We start from the raw sequence: 20243 nt of genomic DNA, 5'->3' as shown, positions 1-20243 counted from the left end.
AACAGTAAATCCTTCCCTTAACATCTGCACACTACAGCCCATTGAGACTCTTTCCTGCTAAACACTGCTGGTTACTGATGCATAGTTAAATGAAGAGCTATTGGAAATAGCTCTTTTAATTTGATACCTTTGATACCTCCTTTGATACCAGACTGTATGTGCTGACTTCTAGTTTTCCTAGTCTATACTAATTGTGGTTTCATAAAAATGTGTGTTATCCTATATTATATTTTTACCTAATGTACTCTGAATACACACATTTGGATTATGGATTTTTAGTTTTGCTGTGACTGCATTAAAATTTCTACACATACTTGTTTTAAGAATTATTTCATTTGTTGTGTTTTCTTGCTGTTTGTATAGCCATGTATTATTGTTCCTCCATTTGTTCAAGAACCTTTGGGGTCAGATATCTGTTCCAGCTGTGTGAAAGGCCAAGCAGCTGCTCTTTCTAGCTCTTTCCACGGACTGAATATTTCACAGAGGCGAAGAAGCACTTCTGTCGTAGAAGCTCCAAAGCCTAACAATCAGTGTTTGGCAAGGCATTCACACTTGTTCTCTTGTTCCTGTTACAACAATCTTGGCCAGCAAAACTTGATGGAACTATTGCTGGAAGAAGAACTGCAAGCAGTTGAACATAAACTTTTCAGTTTTTCCAATGACAGACCTGACCTTGTATGTTCCTCTTCAGAGACTACCAGAACACACAGCTCTTGTACTAACAGGTATTTGTCACCTGTGATGCACAGCACTGCCTGTAGCTGCCATCGCCATAGTGATTCAGCAGTGTCTTTGTCACCAAGTATAATGCCTCTTCCAGCAGAGTTGCTGGGATCCAACTTGAAACGATTGCAGGAGGAGAAGAATGAATCAAGTGAATCACAGCTACAAGGAGTACAGCAGTCTTCAGGTTCTGCTGAGTTTATGCTTATTAAACCCACCTGTCAGGAGTGTTTGTCCCATCTGCTGCACTCTAGAGAAGTTCTGAACAAGCCTATATTAATGCATCTTAAATGTGCTATCCATTTACCTTCCTTCCTCTGTAATAATCTGGAGAACAGCTCTTCATCTCAATCACTTCATCAAGATACTAAGCCTCGAGGCAATAGTTTAGGTCACCCTTTATTAAACGAATCCTTACAGCACATAATTAACCACAAGTCTGTACTGGTGAGAAAGGAAAGTGTCACAGAAAAAGCCCTTTTTTCAGAGTTTATTTCTGAGCAAGCCAGTGTGCCTGAATGTGCCCAGTTCCGTCAAAAGCTTAGTCCAGATCAAACTTCCTTGATACAGAAGGACCAGCTGACTCAAGCAATACAGAGCAATGTGAGCAGCCTAGCTAGTGAAAAAGATATCAGTGATGTGGTAGGTGCAATTCCTCATTGCTTCCTTGTTTGATTAGAAGACTGAGCAATTCCAAGAATGTTGAATTTGTCCTGTTTAACGTGGAATGACTCTCAATCCATTAGAAAAGTTACGCTTGCCCTACTTTCCCCTCTTGTTTCAAATGCCTGAAACGACACCTAAACTGTACTTAGTTGGAATGGTCCCATGAATTCCATGACAACATCATGTTTTTAATCCAGGTGGAAACAAAAAAATCATTGGAATTTGTATCCAGTGTTGCAATAATTCACCATATAAATACCACATTGTGGGTTTGTCTCAATTTGCTGCTTTTTTGTATAAAACTTTGCAGCTTTGATTGACTAATGATTGAGCTTTGTAGCAGTGTGTGTAAGAGCCAACTCTATCCTTGTTATTCCTCTGATTTTAATGTCCTTGGTAAACTATGAATGTAACAATCATTATAATAATGTATAGTTTTTAAAACAGAATATTTACAAAATATATACTTAATCTGTAGTCATCACAACAGTTTTCCTGAATTGTAGTGTGATTTTAAATTTTGCTTAATTAGCCTACTTCAGTAGATATATTATGAGATGGCTTACTGAACGCTTATTTCAATAAGACAGTATACCTGTACATAGATGGGTAGATGGGACTCGTCAGCCTAGGAAGGCAGCTCATCTAAGAGAAGGAAACTCTGACCTCAAATGAAACTCTGACCTCAAACCTCCACTGCCTTGTGGCTACATCCAGTTATGGAAAAGGCTTCAGGAGTCAACCTCGAGGCAAAATCAGGAGCCGGAGTCCCTTAGGCAGTTCATAGCTGAACACAGTCACGTTCTGGCAACTCCTGCGACGCCGCTGGAACCAACCGTATTGGCTTCTGCCTTTCCATTGGACCATTCCAGCGACGTGGAGAGGGGGGATTTGCTGCATGGGTAACAGCCTATCCTCCATACCTTCTTTACCCAGGCTTCGCGCACTGGAGAGGACACTCTAACTTCGCCATACGGCGTCGGCACAACACGGGAAGCAGCAGTTTACCGGTTATGTCTTTGCTCGATTGGCGTAGAGCATGACGCCAGGGGCTGCTTCCGACGGTGGGAGAGATCATTGCATCTCATTGGGCAGCTACCGCCCGCCTTAAGCTGGGCAGTCCCCAGCCAGTAAGGTGTTGCCTCGCCACGGTCTGTTAACCTCATGGGGTGCGTGGGGTTTAGGGTGAAAACCGACAAGCGGATCGACAACTCTGCACCATGCAACAGAAAACAGAAAACTCCTGCCCTAAAGCTGGGTACCTGGAATGTTAGGACAATGACACCTGGCTTCTCTGATGACCTGCAAGAAATAGACAACGCACGCAAAACAGCTGTCATCGACATGGAGCTGAGCAGACTGCAGATGGACATCGTCGCCCTTCAAGAGACTAGGCTGCCAGATTCCGGATCTGTCAAGGAGAGAAATTTCTCATTTTTCTGGCAGGGAAAACCACCAAACGAAACCAGGGAACATGGCGTTGGCTTTGCGGTCAGAAATACCCTGCTGAAATCCATCATCCCACCTACTGTGGGAAGTGAAAGAATTTTGTCCCTGCAGCTCCAGTCATCAGCAGGACCTGTCACTCTCATCAGTGCTTATGCACCGACTCTGTCGTCTCCAGCAGAAGCCAAAGACAAATTCTATGATGACCTGGCCACCACTGTCAAGAAAATCCCTGTAAAAGAGCCATTGTTCATCCTCGGCGATTTCAATGCTAGAGTTGGTGCTGATAACAGTTCATGGCCCACTTGCTTAGGTCAGTTTGGCACTGGGAGGATGAACGAAAATGGCCAACGCCTGCTAGAGTTTTGCTGTCATCACGGTCTCTGTGTCAGCAACACGTTCTTCAACACAAAGCCCCAACATAGAGTCTCTTGGAGACATCCAAGATCAAAGCACTGGCACCAGCTCGACCTGATCCTCACCAGACGCTCCAGCCTTCCCAGCATCAAGATCACACGCAGTTATCATGGTGCTGCCTGCGACACTGACCACTCCCTGGTGTGCAGCAGAGTAAAACTGCAAACAAAGCGACTGTATCACACGAAAAAGGAAGGAAGACCTCGCATTGATACCAGCAAGACCCGGGATCAGAGAAAAGTGGAGGAATTTGCACAAGCGCTTGAGGAATCTCTTCCAGGCCCGGCCGACGCAAACGCATCCAACAGATGGGAACATTTCAAGAATACCGTTTACAACACCGCCTTGTCCATATTCGGCAAGAAGAACAACAAGGCGGCAGACTGGTTTGAAGCCCACTCTGAGGAGTTGACACCAGTCATTGAGGAAAAGAGGACAGCTCAAGAAGCATACAAGGCCTGTCCCAGTGAGCGCAACCTGCAGGTCCTCTGAACTGCTCGCAGCAAAGTCCAACAGACTGCCAGGAGATGTGCTAACGACTACTGGCTCCAGCTCTGTTCCGAGATATAGATAGCAGCTGACACGGGCAACATCAAGGGGATGTATGATGGTATCAAGCAGGCCCTAGGTCCAACACAGAGGAAAATTGCCCCTCTGAAGTCTGCCACAGGCGAGGTGATCCAGGATCGGGCGCAGCATATGGAACGCTGGGTGCAGCACTACTCTGAGCTATATTCCAGAGAAAATGTAGTCACCGAAGAAGCACTGAACAACATTGAGTGCCTGCCTGTGCTGGAAGAGCTTGACAGTGAATCAACCCTAGAAGAACTTCACGTGGCCCTGGACTCCCTTGCCTTTGGCAAGGCACCTGGAAAAGACAGCATCCCTGCTGAAGTCCTAAAATGCTGCAAAGAGATCATCGTCACTGAGCTGCATGAAATCCTCTGTCTCTGCTGGAGAGAAGGTGGAGTACCTCAAGACATGAGGGATGCAAACATCATCACGCTGTACAAGAACAAAGGTGACAGGGGTGACTGCAACAACTACCGCAAAATCTCTCTCCTTAGCGTTGTAGGAAAGCTGTTTGCCCGAGTTGTACTAAAGAGGCTCCAGGTACTTGCAGAGAGCGTCTATCCAGAATCACAGTGTGGATTCCGAGCCAACAGGTCCACCACTGATATGGTATTCTCCCTTAGACAACTGCAGGAGAAATGCAGGGAACAACGACAGCCACTCTTTATAGCCTTCATAGATCTCACAAAGGCTTTCGACCTGGTCAGCAGAGACGGCCTCTTCAAGATTCTCCCCAAGATTGGATGTCCACCCAGGCTCCTCAGCATCATCAGATCTTTCCACAAGGACATGAAGGGCACTGTTGTCTTCAATGGCTCCACATCAGACCCTTTTGACATCCGAAGCGGAGTGAAGCAGGGCTGTGTTCTTGCACCAACCTTGTTTGGGATTTTCTTCGCTGTCCTGCTGAAGCAGGCCTTTGGAACTGCAACAGAAGGCATCTATCTCCGGACCAGATCAGACGGAAAGCTCTTCAACCTCTCCAGACTGAGAGCAAAATCCAAAGTCCAGCTGAAATGTCTGCGTGACTGCCTCTTTGCAGTTGTCACTACCCACTCTGCCAAAGATCTCCAGCAGCTCATGGATCGTTTTAGCAAGGCCTGCCAAGATTTTGGACTGACAATCAGCCTGAAGAAAACACAGGTCATGGTTCAGGATGTGGACTCACCTCCCTGCATTACAATCTCTGAGCATGAACTGGAGGTTGTCCATGACTTTGTGTACCTTGGCTCAACGATCTCCGACACTCTTTCTCTCGATACCGAGCTAAACAAGCGCATCGGTAAAGCAGCTACCACGTTTTCCAGACTCACAAAAAGAGTCTGGTCCAACAAGAAGCTGACGGAACATACCAAGATCCAGGTCTACAGAGCTTGCGTCCTGAGTACACTTCTGTACTGCAGCGAGTCATGGACTCTTCACTCACAACAGGAGAGGAAACTGAGCGCTTTCCACATGCGCTGCCTCCGACGCATCCTCGGCATCACCTGGCAGGACAAAGTTCCAAACAACACAGTCCTGGAACGTGCTGGAATCCCTAGCATGTATTCACTGCTGAAACAGAGACGCCTGCGTTGGCTTGGTCATGTCGTGAGAATGGATGATGGCCGGATCCCAAAGGATCTCCTCTATGGAGAACTCGTGCAAGGAAAGCGCCCTACAGGTAGACCACAGCTGCGATACAAGGACATCTGCAAGAGGGATCTGAAGGCCTTAGGGATGGACCTCAACAAGTGGGAAACCCTGGCCTCTGAGCGGCCCGCTTGGAGGCAGGCTGTGCAGCATGGCCTTTCCCAGTTTGAAGAGACACTTTGCCAACAGTCTGAGGCTAAGAGGCAAAGAAGGAAGGCCCATAGCCAGGGAGACAGACCAGGGACAGACTGCACTTGCTCCTGGTGTGGAAGGGATTGTCACTCCCGGATTGGCCTTTTCAGCCACACTAGACGCTGTGCCAGAACCACCTTTCAGAGCGCGATACCATAGTCTTTCGAGACTGAAGGTTGCCAATACAAGATTGGAAATAGCCATGCATATGTAAAACTGATTTGCATTCAAAGGTAGTGAATGCTGATCGAACAGCACTACACTCAGATCAGGCATGTTAGTTATGATTATTTTAAGTCCCATTGGTTTTTGTGGTGCTTCATCAGAATCACTATTCTCCTCTAGGTAAGGGAACATTTATTCTGTTATCCAGGGTAAGCCTCTAGTCACAAAATGGGTCTACTCTGCTCTGACCTGTGCCAGGGATTTGCTGTCAGAAGTCCAAGTGGACCCAGGTCAGTGGGAGGGGGATACTGGTGGCACAGCTGCCTTCAATATCAGGGCCCCTTCCAGCCCTCATTCCACAACTTGTTCTGTCCTGCTCTTCTTCCTGTTCCTATGATTGCTCGTGATTTCAAAAGTCATGCCAGAACTAGCCACCATGATCAATATATTTTTAATGGGAAAGAAATTGTGACCCTGTCAGGGCAGCAATCTTCGTTTTCTTCCACTGCAAAGCACCATGCACACTGATGGCATAGTTAGTTAATTGATTAAGGACCCAATCCTGAACAGGATCCCATAAGGTATGTTTGCGAGCCCTTACTGCAGACGTCTTCTCTTACTTGGCGGAAGGGAATGAAGATCCCCTTCTCCTAGGGAGGTGGCGGTGGCTGTCTAGGGTACAATGGATGCTGGGCTGCCATTTTGGCACTGCAGCAGCCCTGCGTTCCGGGCAGCTCAGGATTGGGCTGTAATTCACCATATACCTGTGGTTTCTCCCCCCCCCCCAATTGCTACTTGTGACCATTTGGAATGGGAGGGCCTCCTTTAAAGGAGAGGTTTGAAACGCAGCATCTGGACATTCTAGGTCTCTCAGGAATATGTCATGGTTATGAGCATTAAGAATATTTGTATGGCACATTATATCCTAATTTTTTTCACAGCACAAAAACCTACTGTAAAAGAAGAGGGGGCAAACCCAAATCACGGAACAATAATCAATAAAACAAAACCGGCAGAAAAAGATGTATTAGCAACATAAATCAATCCACATGGAAAGTGCAGTGGCCCCTTAATATCTGTGGGGGTTTGGTCCCCCCCCCATACCAATATCCACGGATACTGGAGTCCATTTTAAAAATGCATGACCCCCTCCCTTGGCTCACCCCAGAATGCAACACATGACCTAGAAGAGGCTTACAGACATGCAAAATAAGCTCACCAAGAGCACTTTGAAACTACCCTACTGCCACCACTTGTGCATCTGAAGTGCTTCTGAAAGCCCTCCAAAAGACTTCTCTGATGCTTGCTGGTTGGAAATCATCTCAACAGGCATGGTGATGGGGCAGCAACAATCTGGGCTCTCCTGGACGTGCTGGCTCCCCAACCCTCCCCAAAGGCCTTGAAGGGCTAAAAAACATCACTTCCAGTTTCATGGCAGAAACTGGAAGCCATGTTTTTAAGCCCATAGAAGGCCTTCTGAGGGCTGAGAAAGCTTCCCTAGTCCTCAGAAGACCTTCTAGGGGCATAAGAACATCACTTCCAGTTTCCTCCATGAAATCGGAAGTGATGTTTTTTGGCCCTCCAAGGTTTTTACAAGGTCTTCGGAGGGACAGGAAGGGTGTGCACAGCCTCCCTGGGCCTCCAGAAGGAAGTGTGTGGCAGCCCAATAGTGGGAAGGTAGTAGTTTGACTGGTGGGGGAGGGTGGCAGCCTGCAATCATGGCAGTACCAGGGCCAGAATCACCACTGAATCAATCCACACAGATACACAATACCCCAGCTACAGCTATCTCCCCCCCCACACACACACACACACAAAACCCACAGAAAAGCCAGGGGTTCACCAAGAGCCTAAGAGAGACCAGGATTGTAAGAGGCACGTCACTGCCCATGCACTCCTCAATGAACATGTGAGACAAGGATATGGTTGAGTGGGCCACTTGGTCACAAAGAGGAAAACATGAGACCTGCAGCACTGAAAGGCATGCTATTCTGTAGCGCGAAGCTGCTTCACTAGGGGGTGTCAATCAATTGCCCCATCCCTGGTCAGGTATTCCCACCCTGACTCCAATCTGCACCCCTGATGGGGTCAAGTGAACTTATCACAGTCAACCCCCATAAGGGGTAGAGGCAGTCGGACAACACAAGCCTGCCCCAAACCAGAAGCATTTGAGGCGGTCACAGAAGTCAGATAAAACGAGAATAGGAGATCATTTGTGGTGGCCTTTCCTTTCTGCTATGGGTCAGAGTAGCAAAAACATAACATTTCTGTTCAGACATCACTTCAACAGTGCCTCTGAGAATGCATGGCTTCCATTAGCACAGTCCCCTGTAATTACCATAAAGACCATCATTTGTCCTGCTGTTTGCTTGATGCTCTGTGGACTTTCAATGATCAATAACAACCCTAAGAAGGGAAACTGTGAAGGATCACATGATGTACCCTATAATCAATCAGAATTAGAGTTAGGGTTAGAACAAGGGTCCCTCCGGCCTATATCTGATCATTTGTGTTTTGTATGCCAGGCTCCAAGTCTCTTGCCTTAGTATAGAAATGGTGGTTTGGGAAGAAATGGAAGAATGTGTTTTCACAGGGAAGGTTCCTCTCAGAATTGGGATCAGAATGATGTCACCACTGTTTCTACTGCTGCTCCTCAGGGCGTATGAGACTCACAATGTTAAGTGTGGACACCAGGATCCACAACCACCACTTCACAGTTATTATCAGTCAGGAGATTTCATCATCGGTACCATTGCCTCTCAGGCTTTCTTACTCTCCACTTCAGTTGCCTTCGATGAAAAACCACCTGAAACACTCTCTGAGGATGCCATGTAGGTACAGTATATGGATTCTGTCCTGCTAATATTCTTTAGCAAGCCATTCCTTTCAGCAGGCTAGATATACAGCCACAGCTTCAAGAAACAAGATTCCTTTTTTTCTTAACAAAATGCTTGGGTGGTTTTGAGGCTTTGAAACAGTTCCATTAAAACATTTCCATATTGATTTGTCTACCATTTTCTTGACCTCCCTATTTCCAATTATTTCCATTCCACCAGGTTTTCTCCCATATATTGTTTCTACATTATACTGATGACTTCCAGTGCAATTGTATTCATAATTTGCTCAGAAGTCCCACTACTGAAGCTTACTCCCAGGTGAGTATGCACAGGATTGCAACCTTCATCTCATTGATCATCTTTCACTCTTGGTCAGCCATCATTTGTGCTTAAAGAGAGATTTTCATAATAAACACAGGCCTCCCCCCCCCCCCAGGAGATCTCCACAGCCACCCCACCCACAGGATGCAATGGAAGCCACACTGGGTAGTTACATTAGATAGGGCTTCCTGGCTGTAATTGTATAAACACCTACCTGGGAGTAAGTTCCATTAATTCAAATGACACTTATTTCTTAGTAGATATGCACAGAATTGTGCTGTCAGGCTTGGGCCCTTTCTGTTAATACATCATTCTGTAAATATGGACCTCATAGCAGATGGCACATTCTGAAGGCTGACAGAGTGTTGTGCGCAGATATTCTTCTCTTTATTTCTTCTTCTAGTCACCTTCTTTATTTCATTCTTCTCTTTATTTCTAAAGGGTTTGGATTAAGGATTGCTTCCTATTATATGGTATAGAAATACAGCAATGAACAATAATCATGAAGATGCATAATACAGCTGTGCTAAGTTTACAAAAGGGGAGAATGAGCTTTTGTGACACAAGATTTCCATTTCATTGTAGTGTGGTGACTAATAACTACCAGCACATCCTGGCTTTGACATTTGCCATGAAGGAAATCAATGAAAACTCCCAGATTTTACCAAATGTCACTCTGGGCTTCCAGATTTACGACAGCTATTCCAGTGGCAAGCGAACGTATCACAGGACACTGCAACTTACTTCCACAGGGAGCATGTTTGTCCCCAACTATAAGTGTGACACCCAGGACAACCTCATTGCAGTCATCGGGGGACTTTACTCTGAGACCTCACAACAGATTGCTGATATTTTGGGCATCTATAATATTCCACAGGTACTATGTCATGTGAACTGGAATGGAAGTTCACATATTTTTTTTTTGAGATAAAACTTAATCATTTAGAGCTAGATGGGTCCAATTCATTCTCCATCCCTCGAGTGTCATACCTTCACGCTGGAGTGAGGGTAAATCTCTGTATTTAGCTGAAACAATTTCATGCTTCATTCACATTGACAAAAATTAGTTCCAGTTATAACTGGATTTTGATTTAGCCATGTTGATTTATGACATGCAGAGAAAGTGGAGCACATCTGCAAAATCTTCATTCCTGGGTCAATGAGTGTTGCTGCGTGACTTGGTTCCATATCAATATTGCACTGCTGTGGTGGTCAGACTACATGATAGTAGTAGATACTGGATAAAGTTCCAGCCAGGAGGCAGGAAAGGGTTAATGTTTTCCTCTTGCAGTGAATGGGGGAGACAGGACTGGACTCTCTTTTCCTGTCTCTGATAGGATGGAAGCTTCGAATGATCATTGGACAAAGGATGGGCATTCTGATATTTTCATTGGCTGAGGGAGGTGCCAAGGGGGTTTCTTGCCTTACCATTGGGTGGAGAAGCTCAGGGAGAGGGAGGAGGTCAACAGGCATGTGGATGCGGGAGAACCCGTGGACATTATATATCTGGACTTTCAGAAGGCGTTTGACACGGTCCCTCACCAAAGGCTACTGAAAAAACTCCACAGTCAGGGAATCAGAGGACAGGTCCTCTCGTGGATTGAGAACTGGTTGGAGGCCAGGAAGCAGAGAGTGGGTGTCAATGGGCAATTTTCACAATGGAGAGAGGTGAAAAGCGGTGTGCCCCAAGGATCTGTCCTGGGACCGGTGCTTTTCAACCTCTTCATAAATGGCCTGGAGACAGGGTTGAACAGTGAAGTGGCTAAGTTTGCAGACAACACCAAACTTTTCCGAGTGGTAAAGACCAGAAGTGATTGTGAGGAGCTCCAGAAGGATCTCTCCAGACTGGCAGAATGGGCAGCAAAATGGCAGATGCGCTTCAATGTCAGTAAGTGTAAAGTCATGCACATTGGGGCAAAAAATCAAAACTTTAGATATAGGCTGATGGGTTCTGAGCTGTCTGTAACAGATCAGGAGAGAGATCTTGGGGTGGTGGTAGACAGGTCGATGAAAGTGTCGACCCAATGTGCGGCGGCAGTGAAGAAGGCCAATTCTATGCTTGGGATCATTAGGAAGGGTATTGAGAACAAAACGGCTAGTATTATAATGCCGTTGTACAAATCGATGGTAAGGCCACACCTGGAGTATTGTGTCCAGTTCTGGTCGCCGCATCTCAAAAAAGACATAGTGGAAATGGAAAAGGTGCAAAAGAGAGCGACTAAGATGATTACGGGGCTGGGACACCTTCCTTATGAGGAAAGGCTACGGCGTTTGGGCCTCTTCAGCCTAGAAAAGAGACGCTTGAGGGGGGACATGATTGAGACATACAAAATTATGCAGGGGATGGACAGAGTGGATAGGGAGATGCTCTTTACACTCTCACATAATACCAGAACCAGGGGACATCCACTAAAATTGAGTGTTGGGCGGGTTAGGACAGACAAAAGAAAATATTTCTTTACTTAGCGTGTGGTCGGTCTGTGGAACTCCTTGCCACAGGATGTGGTGCTGGCGTCTAGCCTAGACGCCTTTAAAAGGGGATTGGACAAGTTTCTGGAGGAAAAATCCATTATGGGGTACAAGCCATGATGTGTATGTGCAACCTCCTGATTTTAGGAATGGGTTAAGTCAGAATGCCAGATGTAGGGGAGGGCACCAGGATGAGGTCTCTTGTTATCTGGTGTGCTCCCTGGGGCATTTGGTGGGCCGCTGTGAGATACAGGAAGCTGGACTAGATGGGCGTATGGCCTGATCCAGTGGGGCTGTTCTTATGTTCTTATGTTCTTAGGAGGCAGGGATAGGAGGGAGGGAGTTCAAAGAGAGCACGCTTGCCAACCACATGGAAAGCTGGACGGAAATCTCATTGAAAGTCCGGCTGCAGTGGGACTACTTCTGAGTAGCGCTGCAAAGGATCTGGTCATCCTGGTAAGCTTTGCAACTGCTGCTCATGACCCTCCTCCATTCTGTCCCTTCTTCTGACCCTGCTTCTGTCCCCACTCTCTCACTGTCCCTCTCACCCCTCCTGCCCTGTTTACAGATGGGCAGGGACAGCAGGGAATGAGTAAAGAGAACTCCCACACACACCCCTCGGCAGCAGCCTGGTTTTTTCCATAGCGGACTTTTTAAAGGGGGAAGACTCGACTCGAGTCCATTAGAGTCACTAAAGAATGACTTGGAGATTTGGAAAGTGCCCCCGTTAGGACTCTTTTTTTGAGTCAAGTCATGAGGCGGTGCCTCTGCTACTCGACTCGTGTCAAGCCACACTGGTTTTCTCAACACTGAGTAAAACTCAAACTCCAATACTGATAGTTCAGGAGAAACTAAAAAGATGAGCTTCCGCCTTTCCCTGCCCCAGTGTGTCCCGATAGAACAGTGTTTCTCAAACTGTGGGTCAGGACCCACTAGGTGGGACATAAGAACAGCCCCACTGGTTCAGGCCATAGGCCCATCTAGTGCAGTTTCCTGTATCTCACAGCGGCCCACCAAATGCCCCAGGGAGCACACCTGATAACTAGAGACCTGCATCCTGGTGCCCTCCCTTGCATTGGCATTCTGACATAGCCCATTTCTAAAATCAGGAGGTTGCACATACACATCATGTCTTGTAACCCATAATGGATTTTTCCTCCAGAAACTTGTCCAATCCCCTTTTAAAGGCATCCAGGCCAGATGCCGTCACCACATCCTGTGGCAAGGAGTTCCACAGACCAACCACACGCTGAGTCACAAGTCAATTTTAGGTGGGTCCCTATTCATTTCAATATTTTATTTTTAATATAGACTTGATGTTCCCATGGTATGTGACTGCAGTTTGGGAAATGCTACAGACCTGTACTTTTAACAAGCTATTATGTATATTCTTTTAACAATGATAGTAAATGGGACTTACTCCTGGGTAAATGTGGGTAGGATTGCAGTCTAGGATTATTAAAAATTTTCCTGTTTGATATTGTCACTTCTGGTCATAACATCACTTCTGGTGGGTCCTGACAGATTCTTATTCTAAAATGTGGGTCCTAGTGCTAAGTGTGTGAAAACCACTGCTATAGAAGTAGTTGGCAACCTTCAGTCTCAAAAGACTATGGTATCGCGCTCTGAATGGTGGTTCTGGAACAGCGTCTAGTGTGGCTGAAAAGGCCGATTCAGGAGTGACAATTCCTTCCACACTGGGAACAAGTGTAGTCTGTCCCTGGTCTGTCTCCCTGGCTATGGGCCTTCCTTCTTTGCCTCTTTGCCTCAGTCTGGTAGTCTCTTCAAACTTGGAAAGGGAAACTATAGAAGTAGGGAATAAAAAAAAAACCTTGAAAAATGTCTTCTTGACAGTGTCTCTCAACTAGAAAACATCTTCATATATCTTAAGGGGGAAACAAAAATGCTGAGGGGAAATTCAAATTTGAGAGCAAGAAAGCAGGCAAAGAATCCCTAAGAATGATGGACTTTTTCTGATGATGAACATATGTGTCATGATGGACGTATGTGTCAAAAGATTTAAAAGTATTTCCCATGTCACCCATAAGCACAACTAAACCTCTGCACAAACAATAACTGCTTGGACCTAATGAAACAACTAAACTGAATTGCATAATTGTGTGGGTTTTATTGACTGTAATGTTATTAGACTGAACGAAAGAACATCCGAGCATACGCTCACACAAAACAATTTCTGTTTGCAAATTTCTGTGTCGCACTTTCAGTTCTCATATGGGTTTGCTCCAGTGATGACCGAGAGCCACAAAGTTCTTTCCTTCTACTGGATGGTGCCAAATGAAGCCCTTCAGCACATGGGAATTGTCCAATTGCTTCTCCATTTCAAGTGGACATGGATTGGACTCCTTGCTGACAACCAGGAGACTGGAGGCCGGTTTCTGCAAAACATGCTTCCGGTATTGTCCCACAATGGCATTTGTTTTGACTTTATAGACATATACCCCCATTTAAGTTTTGATAACATTGCTGAATTGTTTGCATGGAGAACGGAAATATATGATAAACTCTGGAGCAGCACAGTCACTTCCATAGTGTTCTATGGAGAAGCTGATGCCATGATATTTTTGAGATTTTTGCTGCATCAGTCAGAAGCAGAAGGTGTGAGACAAAAGCCAACGGGGAAAGTATGGCTTCTAACAGCTCAGATGGAATTTAAATCCCTTGTCTACCAAAGGAATGTGGATATACAAGACATCCATGGTGCTATATCCTTTGCCATTCACTCCAGTGAGCCTCGAGGATTTCAGCAGTTTCTCCAGAGCAGACGCCCTTCCAGCGCAACAGATGACGGCTTCATCAATGACTTCTGGGAGCAGGCATTTGGCTGCCTGTTCTCAGATCCAGCCAATGAGGAGGGGGATACCTGCACTGGAGAAGAAGGGCTGGAAAGCCTACCTGGGGCTTTCTTTGAAATGAGCATGACTGGCAGCAGCTACAGCATCTATAATGCTGTCTATGCTATAGCCCATGCTGCCCATGCCATGCTTTCATCTAGAGTGAAAAGCAGAGCAATGAAGGCGAGAGAGCGTGGGAAGTTTCTGAAACTGCAGCATTGGCAGGTAAAGGTTATCATACACCAATTGATTAAATGATAATAGAAGATCATTTGCTTCCTTTTCTTAATGTAAGAGGAAAGCAATGTTGTGAATTTGTAGAAACTATTCTGCAGGATATATAATGGCAGATGTGTTGGTGCAGATAGATAGATAGATAGATAGATAGATAGATAGATAGATAGATAGATAGATAGATAGATAGATAGATAGATAGATAGATAGATAGATAGATAATCAGTAAGAAAATTTCAACTCTCATTTGTTCAGTTGCAACTTTTGCAAAAAGTGTCTGTGTTTCGATTAAATTCAGCTCCATCACTTCCTGAAACGTGTTTCATTTAACAACAGTGCTGGGGACAAGGTGACCTTTGACCACAATGGGGAAGTAGTAGAGGGATTTGATGTCATCAACTGGGTGACATTTCCAAACCAATCTTTTGCCAGAGTGAAAGTTGGAAAGTTGGATGTTCAGTTTCCTCCAGATGAAGCCCTTTCCATTAGTGAAGATGCCATCGTATGGCACAGCTTTTTTCATCAGGTAGGACTTGAATGTGGACAGTTTGCAAAGTCTTGCAATGAACATCCCCTCGGGGAAAAGACTGAGCTCTGCTGGATCAACCTCTCACACATGAAAGGCTACATTTTGGAGAACAAAGATTTTCTCCCACACTCACAAATGGAAATACAGGTTGAGCCTCATTATTTGTGTGGGTTCCATTTCAAGCACTCAGTGGATGGCAAAAAACGCACTATTGCAAATCAATTTTAAAAACATAGTTTCTTTGCTCCAGTGATTTAAAAACAACCTTGATGACCTTTGTGATGTTAAGATAGAGTCATTAATATGGCAATCCTTCAATCAGTCTCTCTCCAGGTTCTTAGAAAGGCTTCACTCCGACCCCTCCTTTCACCAATGCAAAATGATCACCTTTCTTTCAAGTGCTCAGGGGGAAGGGAGGGGTTGCCTGGAGACAGAAGGATTAATGAATTGTCAGCCAGGCACCCTCTCTCTCTCTCTCATTAAGGAGGCTGTTGTTAAAGGACTGTTCAGTTTTTTAAACTGATTTTAGGGATGCATTTTTCCCCTTCTCCAGGGATCAGCACATTCCCTCTCATTTGCAGGGGCCATTCGTGTTGAGTCAAATCTGTGTGTAAAAAATCAATGTATAAAAAGGCTGAACCTGTAGTGGAGTCAAAATTCAGCTGAATAGTCATCTGTTCAGTATTGAGATGTAATAGGCTGCTTGTGGATGTGATGTTATCTTCACTGTTGGAACTACTTAAGGCAGACAGTTATCTGATTGCCTTAGTTTGTGGCAATTGCTGGTCAATCAGCAGTGACATTAACTTCATTTTCTCTTAAGTTGCAATCTTTATGCATGTTTGTGGGGAATAAACATTTCCTACATCCTCAGCAAATCCTTGCACAATGCCATGAACTATGTTGTCTTCTTCTTCGTCTTCTTCACATATATACATGGAGTACTTTAGAATCCATAGCCATAGGTTCACCTAGATATATGGAACCCATAGCTGTTAGGGAAGTTGTGTTCATGAACAATCCTGCATAATGTGCATTACTCTTGGGATCTGCAGTCAATGCCCAATACTTCTTGTAACAAATTTATGATTTATTTATTTAAAAGTCTTTTGTACCACTTTTCTAAACATCCAAAGCAGTTTTCAATGAGGCATAAATACATAAGAATGTCAAAATAATGATTCAAATCAAAAACCATTAAAAACCATAAAACAAGTTAAGCAATAACAATAAAAGAGCAAATAGGAAATAAATAATACAGCAGCATAAAAGTTTTAAAAAGTTTAAAAAGTTAAGCGATCTCTAAGGAGTTCTAACGACATTTGTCAAGATAGTTTCCTGTCCTGTACTTTTCTTTCTATGTATTAAAGGGATTGTAGTATTTACTCTGTAACACTAGTATGTATGGATAATATTATCCATATTACTTCAGCCAGATACCCTGATGGGCCCCAAGACAAGTATTCTGAAGATGATCTCTCCTCTTATTATTTGATGGATTAGGCACGGCCCCTTTCTGTATGTAATGACAACTGTCAACCTGGTTACAGCAAGAAAAAGAAGGAGGGGAAGCCATTCTGCTGCTATGACTGCATTCGGTGCCCAGAAGGGAAGATCTCTGACAAAGAGGGTGAGAGAGAAGAGTGTACAGATTCCCACCAGACTGTGTGTAATTCAGATCTATCAACCCAAGGGATGGAGCTCATTTTAGCTACAGTTGTAGTCCTTTTTCAGTGTTTTCTACGATGTGGTTTGTAATTGCATCTAAACAATGAATGTAGAGACTGTCCTAAATTATTTAAGTAATTATATTTCAACACTTTTACTAAATTATAGCCCAATCCTACCTGACTTTCCAGTGGTGATTCAACCATGCTGATTCAACAAATGTCCCCTTACCTTGAGGAGGTCTCCATGACTACCCTCCCACTGCAGGATGCAACACACACCCCATTGGCACAGCTGCACTGGAAAGTGGGAAAGGATAGGGCTGTCAGTAGGTTCTGGGGGGGGGGCATCTTATTCAGCCAGTGGTTTCTCCTTCTCAGCTGCTTCTCCTGCCAAGTAACTCTCAACCTTAGGGTGGGCATCTTTTAATGTTGAAGGTTTGCTTAGCATGACTCATCTGCAGGGATCTACTGGTATCACTTGGAGATGCCTGTCTAATACAACTTTATCCACATGGTGGGATTCCCCCTCTGTAGTGTGTCTGAACCAGTGTATGGTGGCCTCCTGTATTTTAGCCAACAAGACCCACGGTCTATCATCCCATTTATATTGAATGTCTGGAATTTGAGACTGTGAGAACCCTCAGTGAATCAGCTTCTCTCTAATAAGCTTCTGTTTGTGTGTTAGATCTGCTCTGAATGAGAATCCACTCCTGCAGGAAGATGTCTGCAACTTGTATGTCTACTTGGATGACCCATTGCTATTGAATTCATAAGTAACTGTAACTGTAACCAGGAGAGCTTTTGCCCAGCTTTGGCTAGTGTGTCTGCTGTGACTGTACCTATGTCATTCTGATCTGGTCACACTGCTCCGTGCCCATGGCAAACAGACTACTGCAATGCACTCTATGTGAGGCTGCCCTTGAAGGTGATCTGGAAACTATAGCTGGTATAGAATGCAGCTGCTGATGTCGTTGCAGGGGCTTGGCAATGACTCTGTTGGACCATTGCTCTGGTAGCTGCATTGACTGCTGCATCTTTTCCAGGACCAAATCAAAGTATTGGTTACTGAGTGGCTGTACTGGGAGAAACCCAAGAAGATTGAGGTAGCACCTGAACCAATCCCAAGAGGCTACATTCCCACACATATTCCCAACTGCAGACATTAGCAGAACAAAGGGGATAAGAATAAGTGGTACTTATTTAAGGAGGAGACAGAAGGAAGGAGGGCTTGTCAATACCTTGTACTTTGGCCTGGAAAATCCAGGTTCAAATCCCTGCTCAGACATGAAGCTTCCTGGGTGACCTTGGGCCAGTCACTTCTCTCAGCCTCATGTACGTACCTCACAGGGTTGTAGTGAGGACAAAAGGAGAAGAAGTATGTACACCATCCTGAACTCCTTGGAGGGTATTAGAAAAATATGAATGAACAAACAAACAAATGAACACACATAGGTATTTTGGTACATACATACATGCTCCAGGTCTTCTCTGGTGATTTCAGTCTCCTTGGGTTTATCTTTTTTTATTATTTCCTCCACATTGCACATCAGTATGGATAAAATCATAATGAAACGATGAGAGAACATTGTTTAGACTGATTAATAATAATAGTATCCATTTTTTTTCCACTAAAGGAAATACTCAGAGAGACATATATGATGGGACGTTTGCAGGACTAATGCAACAGCTTTTCTTTTTCAGACATGGCTGACTGTTTTCAATGCCCGGTGGATCATTACCCAAACAAAGACCAGAGCGCATGCATTGCCAAGACTGTAACCTTCTTATCGTATGAAGAAATTCTGGGGACAAGTTTGGTCATTCTGGCGCTTTCATTTTTCTTCATCACAATTGTTGTCCTAGGAACATTCATCCAGCACCACAAAACACCTCTAGTCAGAGCCAACAACCGGAATCTCACCTATATTCTCCTCTCTTCCCTCCTGCTCTGCTTCCTTTGTGCATTGCTCTTCATTGGCCAACCTCAGAAAGTGACGTGTCTCCTCCGCCAAATTGCCTTTGGTATGGTCTTCTCAGTGGCTGTATCTTCTGTTTTGGCCAAAACCATCATGGTGGTTCTAGCATTCATGGCCACCAAGCCAGGGTCCAGGTTAAGGAAATGGGTGGGGACAAGAGTGACCAACTCTGTTGTTCTTTTCTGTTTCCTTGTTCAAGCAGGCATTTGTACTGTGTGGCTGGCAACCTCTCCTCCATTCCCAGAAATTGACCTGCATTCAATGAATGACAAAATTGTACTGGGATGCAATGAAGGATTGCCCACCATGTTCTACTGTGTCCTTGGCTATATGGGCTTCTTGGCCATTGCCAGTTTCACTGTGGCTTTTCTTGCCAGGAGGTTACCTGACAGTTTCAATGAGTCCAAATATATCACATTCAGCATGTTGGTCTTTTGTAGTGTGTGGTTATGCTTCATTCCAGCCTACCTGAGCACAAAGGGGAAATATATGGTAGCTGTGGAGGTCTTCTCCATCTTAGCCTCCAGTGCTGGGCTTCTGGGCTGCATCTTTTTCCCCAAATGTTATATTATTTGGCTGAGGCCTGAGCTGAACAATAGGGAACACCTCATAACGAGAAGCAATTGGGCTTCCTAGCCAGTGTCAGCTTCATTGTGGCTTTCCAGACTGGGAAGTTACTGACAGCTTCAGTGAAGCCAAATTCATCATTTTCAGCATGTTGGACTTCTGCAGTGCTTGGTTGTCCTTTGTTCCAGCCTACTTTAGTTCTGTGGAGAAATCCATGATGGCTGGAGAGATCTTCTCTCTTTTGTCCTCAGGTTCTGGTTTATTGGGCTGTATTTCCCTCCCGAATTGTTTATAGTGCTCGAGCCTGATCTGAACAGCAAGAAGAGTCTAATCAAGAATAAAAATACTTGTTCTTTTTGTCATCTATTCTATTTAGGCTATTTTATTGGCTGTTTTTTGTTGTTGTTGTTGTTGCTTGTTTTATTTGTTGACTGTGATGCCAATAAAGGTTTCTGATCTGATCTGTTTATTGCCTCTTAGAAATTGTGAATATATCACGTATGACACTAGACAGGAATATATCTTTCATTATGTGTCAGAAACAGAAATGGACTTGGTACTCTTCTGATGTTCTTAAATAAGATCAAAGTACAAGGAAAAAAAATGTCTGCAAATTATTTAATGTCTTCACAACCATACACACTTGTCCAGGTTTCATTTTACTTTAGGTCTTTTCTGGGTCTTAGAAGACAACACCCTGCCCCTGCCAACAGCTACCAGAGGTAGGCTTCTGACACCACCACCATTTGTGACAGTGGACCCAAAATGGCTGCCAGCAGTACTCTGCACATGACAAGTTACAGCATGACAAGTTACAACAATGGAACTGTGTTCTGCTGTCGTCAAGAGCAACATAAGCCTAGTGAGGGTTGGAATGCCCATTCCAGGAAAGTTTGTATATGACTGTAGCATAAAGGCCAAATCCTATTCAATATTCCAGAGCCAGGGCAGCCACAATCCAGCTCTGAGCTCTT

At 44.7% G+C, this 20243-nt stretch overlaps 1 protein-coding gene across 1 annotated transcript; it reads left to right on the top strand.

The window, feature by feature from the left end:
• The first annotated feature begins 8367 nt into the window (after nucleotides 1-8367).
• Nucleotides 8368-19338, top strand: LOC136653342 (vomeronasal type-2 receptor 26-like). The gene is made up of 7 exons (XM_066630251.1): nucleotides 8368-8645; nucleotides 9558-9849; nucleotides 13667-14518; nucleotides 14826-15053; nucleotides 16560-16686; nucleotides 17670-17672; nucleotides 18428-19338. The coding sequence occupies exons 1-7, from the start codon at nucleotides 8368-8370 to the stop codon at nucleotides 19336-19338; spliced, it is 2691 nt and encodes an 896-aa protein (XP_066486348.1).
• The last annotated feature ends 905 nt before the right edge of the window (nucleotides 19339-20243 follow it).

This window comes from Tiliqua scincoides, chromosome 5 (genome assembly GCF_035046505.1).
Source record: "Tiliqua scincoides isolate rTilSci1 chromosome 5, rTilSci1.hap2, whole genome shotgun sequence".
In the NCBI taxonomy this organism is placed as follows: domain Eukaryota; kingdom Metazoa; phylum Chordata; class Lepidosauria; order Squamata; family Scincidae; genus Tiliqua; species Tiliqua scincoides.
Note: the sequence above shows the minus strand (reverse complement) of the source record. Positions and strands in the feature narration are given on the sequence as shown.

What these genes read in the sequence shown, in the direction of transcription:
- LOC136653342 (XM_066630251.1), top strand. Translation starts at nt 8,368, where the DNA reads ATGGTGGTTTGGGAAGAAATGGAAGAATGTGTTTTCACAGGGAAGGTT. An exon ending in TGAAACTGCAGCATTGGCAG is followed by an intron (nt 14,519 to 14,825) that starts GTAAAGGTTATC and finishes GATTAAATTCAG; the next exon opens with CTCCATCACTTCCTGAAACG. An exon ending in GGCACAGCTTTTTTCATCAG is followed by an intron (nt 15,054 to 16,559) that starts GTAGGACTTGAA and finishes TTGATGGATTAG; the next exon opens with GCACGGCCCCTTTCTGTATG.